The following is a 6,000-nucleotide window of genomic DNA, read 5'->3' as shown; positions in this document are numbered from 1 at the left end:
ATTGTGATAAGCTCTTTAAAATTTGCTATCTTGGTGGGATTTATCTGCCAATCACTTAATGTCATTAGTTGATAAGGTGGGATGGGAGCTTCAAACATTTGAAAAACTAGTTCAACCTGTTTATCTGTCTTAACATTACACAATCCTCCCTTTTTAGATGAAACCATTTGGGGCGTTTTTCATAAACCTTAAATCCTCATCTCCACCTTCTCCCCCCACCCTTCTTCCAAAAATATTTGTGGATTGTGGAGACACAGCCATTAACATCAAATTCACCATTTAGCATTTAGGATTTTTATTGCAACTCTCAATTATTGCCTCTGCATTTCTTCTATGAAAAGTAGAGCCACACACACACACACACACACACACACACACCCACACACACACACCCACACACACACACACACACACACAGACATATCAAATTGTAAGACACTCTATAGTTTTTCCACAGGATCTAGCCCATTTTTTGCAATCTGAAAAGGGGGAAAGGAAAGGATTTTGGGGGAAATATACTAGGGAATGTTTTAAGTAGTGAATAAAGTAGCATATTCAATAAATGTTCTTTTTAAAAAAATCTAAAAAACTGTTAAGGCCTAATTTTCATGGTTTAACTAAGATAGTATTTAGAAAAAGAGAACAATTTCAATCTCCCCTCTCCCTACCCTTTGAATATCTTCATTTTAGGTTTATATACATTTTTGTGTTAAGATAAACACTTTTAAGTTTGGTGTAGATTCACCTGAGACTTAAGTTCTTGCTTGGGCTTGCAAACTTCTCTATTTTATTTCAACTTAAAGAAAGGTCCTTTGTCCAAATGAGGTTGAGTAAAAAGGGAGCAGCAGCTTTGGCTGTTTTTGTTTTAGGGTCTTTACTTCTTTCCCATGCCCCCCACTCTATAATAGAAGAATTGAGGGAACACACTTTAACAAGTGTAGTTGCAAAGACACAGAGTGAAAAAAGAAAGAATCAGATGAGTATTCATAATCAAGAAAGCACTTAAAAAAAAAAACCAAGAGTCTGAAGTACCGTGGGCACATTTACAAAGAAGTGGAGGAAGAAACGTCATCCCCTTGGTTTCTCCAACTCTTGTGGCCAGCATGACATAGGCTGGTCTGTTTCTCTTTTTCATCATAATCTGATGTTGTGCCAATCAAGAATGTTCTTTCTTCACCTTTGGCTTGTAAAGAAGGATGCTGAAGAACAAACCATTGGAATGAATGACTAAGTCTAAAAAGCTCAAAGCTCATTTTCTTTCATCACATACTTCTTTGTCTCAGTCTGGTCTGGATCCCCTCAGAGTAGTGCATATTAAGTAGTCAATAAGCCTCTTTCTCATGAATGTGCCAATGGGATCTTGTAAGAAAAAAATACTTACAAATATTATTTTTTTTTTCCCAAAATATATGGCATAGAAAAAAACCACCTAACTTCTGTACAAACGGAAAACTATGCTTCCTGGGCATCTGGTTGTTGATTTGGGAAGCCTCACAGATTAAAGATGAAGGAATGCACCTGCAATGTATCACTTGCAGAAAATCTTCCCGGGATTCATTCCATCATATGCTCAGGTAAAGGTAAAATTCCAATGGAGACAGACCCTAGAACGTACCAAAGGAAATGAAAGCCAACTGTGGCAGTGTCTGGCCCATGGGCTTGAAAGGAAAGGTGTGAGTAAGTGGCTATACCGCATGCTGGCTGCCTTGGCTGTCCATAGCTCAGTTCTGGGGCAGCTGAGGGAGGGAGGGGAGGCTTTTGGCAAAGGGTCATGCTGAAGCTTGAATGAATTCACTTTGTTGTGCTGCTACCCTGAGGTATTCAGGGTTTTCTGCCGCAGGGACCTTAAAAACCCCATTCGGCTTGGCATCCTGGGGGAAGAAGTCCTGCTGGTAGTCAGGGTTGTCCAGACTGATTGGGTGGTTGGCTGTTGGGTTCCAGCAGGAATTAGTGTCGTAGGTCTTTTTGGGTTGTGTTGTGTTGAGATACTCTGGGTTGTCCACTGCACTGCTGTTGTGTGAATTTTGGTACAGAGAGTCTTTAGAGGCATCTGAGTTTAAAGGCTGGTTGTGATAGACGGGGTTCTGGATGGCAGAGCCCACGTGGTTTTTGGGAGCCGTCTGGTTTATATATTCTAGAATTAAAAAGAAATGAAGAATGAGTTTCATGAGTCAAGTTAGATATACAAGAACTACTTGGGACAATTCTTTCTCCAAGTGACTAGTGACATTGAAGTGGGAGGAAATCTTGGAGTGAATGCTTATCTTCTTTAACTCAACTCTACATTCCATCATTTTTCTTCAGTGCTGATATTATAGGTAAAGTACTAGACTAAGAGATTAAAATGAAGCCATGGCTCTTTGGAAATTATATGCCACTATAGAATTTAAGGGATTATAATTCCTGGGGGGAAGAATGTGGCAGGATGGCCATGGGTTTAAGGCATTATACTAGATAGTTCTGGAAGTATTTCTGATGACCAGAATGGAGCTAGGACAGAGAAATGATTTGGGGTTGCCAATTATTTGTCTTGTTTAATTATTTGGATCTCAGCTTAGCCAGTCTGTACATGTTCAGGTGAATAATCAGTCAACCAGTAATATTCAATATAAAAGTTTCATTAAAATTCATTTATCATTTTTACATAGAAGCAGATTTTCCTCAAGCTAGGGCAGGGAAAGAGATCTGAAGAGCCTTGTTCTCACCTTTGGACAGGGAAGATGTAGTCCCCATTTAGTATTTAGAACAATTGATTCACAGATGAATTAAGGTATTTGATCACATTTATTCAGTTAGAAACATTTGGAAACCAGGTCTCTTCTATCCTAGTTCAGTATTTTTCCCACTACATACTACCTGTTGTTTAATCCCAAGTTCTGTGTTTTAATATCTCTTAAAAATTTTTCATGAAGACAAATGGAATATTTTTGTCTCTATATCAGCCCTCTTAAGATAAATGGTAGGAAAATATCTTATCAGAGCCATAGCCAGAAAGCCTTGTCTTTAGAGATAATTCAGTTGATGAGGCATAGATTATTTGGTATGTTCTCCAAAAGTCTAAATGCAGAAAATGTGGTACTCATGTACTTCTGTGATCTCATGGAGGATCACAAAATAGGGGGACAGAAGTCACTATAAAAAGGAATGCCACCCTCCAGCCCCCCCCCCCCAGACACTGGCAATCCAAGACAAAACCCTGGTCTCTATTCTATTTATAGTTTTGAATTCTGTGAGAGATATCTGCCAGCACACTGTGATAGATATTTATTAGAAACAAGTGAAATTGGTTGCTGGTTTTTAAGGGCATGCAAGATTGCAATGAATCTATTGATTGCACTTACCTGGTACAGGCTGGAAACTATCATCCACATTGTCTTGAAGTATGATAGCAGTGGGATCAGAACTGTATCTCTGGATGAAGCTTTCTTCTTTCACAGGACAAGTCTGCTGGTAGAAGAATGAAAAAGGACAGATCATTACAGCAAGAAATTAAACAATGCTGCCTAGTTCTGCCCATCAACTGGCTGCTTATGATTCTGTTAAGGGAAAACATCTTTCAGAATTTTATGGCTCTGATTTCATTGGTGTGGGTAGGAGAAAAATTGGATGAAAGGTTCAGAAGGAACTATAAAAGCAAAATTAACTAGTTTCAAAGATAACAGGAAAATGACATTGGGGGTTAATTTGTATTTAGACTTACCCCATTTCTATCAATGCATACTGTTGTAGAATTATTGCTGGTAGCACTCTGAAAGAGAAATTTAGGAATTTCTTTTAGGGATCATATACATCAGTCCCTTATCTATCATTGGTAATGCTTAGCTGCTTGCCAAGTCTCAGCTCAAAAGTTCCTTACTCTCCCATTTCTCTTTTTGACCAGAAATAACAGGGAGATGAGGTTCTAATTTTTTTTTTTTGCATTCAGAGTTTTAGGAAACAGAGAAGATGGGTTCTGATATTGGAATTGGTTTTCACCAAGTTTTAATTGTGTTTCTACAATTGAGTTAGAAATTAATATCTGAATTAGTGGTTTATCGAATCTTAAGGGATTCACTCTTAATTTGGGGTAATGGATTCTTCCCTCCCCCCATAAAATAAAAACTTCTGTCAGTGCTGAGCAAAATATCTGGTATCTACTTAATAAGTTGTTGTTGATTTATTTATTTTGAACATTTATTCACATACCTATAAACAAATCTATGTAGATATATTCTGCATATATGCTAATATATTATATATATTATGTAAATGTGTAAGTGCTAAATTTCAGGTATAATAAGTATGAAAATATTGAAATCCTTCCTCTAGAGGTAAGGTTCTATTTGGAGATGCAGTAGCATAGTAGTGAGAAAGAGAACATCACAAAGTCAAAAAAATCCTGGGTTTTGCCTAGGATAGATATTTGTTGTTTGACCTTGGACAAGTCACTTAACCACTTATTGCCATCCTCAGTTAAGACTCAAAATTGTAGAGCTTTGGAGCTGAGAGTTGCCCATCCCCATGAAATCCATGTCTAGTCCACATTCCTATATATAAAGTGATGACTACAAACAACTAAAATTACCAGTTGAAAAATGAAAAATTCTTTTAAACTGGTAATTTGGAAGTAAACAAAGAGATGAGGGACTGAATTTAGTTATAAGTGTGAATGTTTTCATTTTTGTAAAAGGACTTCATTTGAATGGGTTTGTGTATGACGACCCCATGGATATGGTTTCATTTAGAACGATTTTTTTACCAGAGAGCTTAGGAGAGGTGTGCGAGATGTGGAAGGGCTGTTGAAGAATCCTTGCTGTGGAATAAGGTACTCGTCTGCATCCACAATATCTTCCATATCCTCCTCTTCCATCAGGGTGCGATAAAATTTGGAGTCTGTGGGACTTGGTAAGTGCATTCTTTCATCTCCCTGTCAAAGAAAAGAGGATCCAGTAAGGAAGAGTACTTTATATTCTATTACTATCTGGCTACACTGCCTTCATATGAGGCTACATTTTAGCAAGGAAAAAATATAAATTAAATGCTTCTTTGAAATACATATGGAACAAAGGTTACCTATTTTGGTTTTAGGTCATGTAAATCTAAAGTCTGTTTTAACAAGTAGATAGAACTTGGTCAGTTTCATGGCATAGAACTGGGTAGGATTCAACATTCCATGTCTTAAAATCTTTTCAATTCTACTCGTCATGCTACTCAAATACTACCATTAGAGATTCCTTCCTTTGGGTCTGAAAGGCTTTTTGGTCCTTAAACATTCACTGTTAAAATGAAAATTATTCTAAGAAGGGTAATATTTTAAACTTCAGTTTCTTCATTTGCAAAGGAGGCAGTTATACTAGATAAACAGCTTCTGTTTCTTTCCAATTCTAAATATGTTGTCTTATGATCATAAGCCTATACAATGACATTTTAATATAGATTAACTGAGAAAAGGTATAATAGGAATGGGATTTAGGTTACATCCTTGGGAGAATGACTGAATTCTTTTTAGGGCAGATTTAGGAGGAAAGAGAAGATGGGAGATGCAACCCAAAGAGTAGGTGAGAGGGTACCAAACATAAACTTCAACTATTTTTTCAATTAGGCTTGGGGCTCACTCACTCCAGATTTTGTAGTAGAGCTAATACTTCAATTGAAAAAACTGGAGGAACTAAAGTCCTGGCATTGACATAGGAACACTGTATCATATATACAAAGCTTTCTGAATTGAAATCTGATGTTATTTGTTCTTAAATTTTTGTTGGAATTCATTTACCCTCCCATCTAAAATATAAAACTTATAGGTTCTAGGTCTATGTGGTAATAAACAAGATTAATTTCTTTCATTACCAGTTTGATTCTTGGTAGAAATGAATTTTTTTTCTAAATTGGTAAATTGGCAAGGTCATTTTGCAACCAAGAAACTTAGACTCGTGTACTAAGAACACTATCCCTCATCTTAAAGTTTACTAAGTGAAGTTAAAGTTAAAAACCAGAAAAGAAGCAGTTTTAGTCATGGTTTGG

General features: G+C 36.8%; 1 protein-coding gene across 2 annotated transcripts in view; it reads right to left on the bottom strand.

The window, feature by feature from the left end:
- Positions 1–341: 341 nt before the first annotated feature.
- EGFR (epidermal growth factor receptor) overlaps positions 342–6,000 on the bottom strand; it is a 225,268-nt gene continuing 219,609 nt past the window's right edge. The window contains exons 25-28 of one of the 2 annotated variants that reach the window (XM_074198315.1): positions 4,739–4,906; positions 3,701–3,748; positions 3,342–3,447; positions 342–2,134 (exon numbers count right to left, since the gene is read on the bottom strand). In XM_074198315.1, the coding sequence (XP_074054416.1) occupies positions 1,770–2,134; positions 3,342–3,447; positions 3,701–3,748; positions 4,739–4,906 (687 nt within the window). In that variant the 3' untranslated portion in view covers positions 342–1,769. The remainder of the gene's footprint in view (positions 2,135–3,341; positions 3,448–3,700; positions 3,749–4,738; positions 4,907–6,000) is intronic. The other variant, XM_074198316.1, reaches the window with a different exon arrangement.

The sequence above is a fragment of the Macrotis lagotis genome, chromosome 8 (genome assembly GCF_037893015.1).
Source record: "Macrotis lagotis isolate mMagLag1 chromosome 8, bilby.v1.9.chrom.fasta, whole genome shotgun sequence".
Lineage (NCBI taxonomy): Eukaryota > Metazoa > Chordata > Mammalia > Peramelemorphia > Peramelidae > Macrotis > Macrotis lagotis.
The sequence above is the reverse complement of the archived record's forward strand: the minus strand, read 5'-3'. Positions and strand labels throughout refer to the sequence as shown.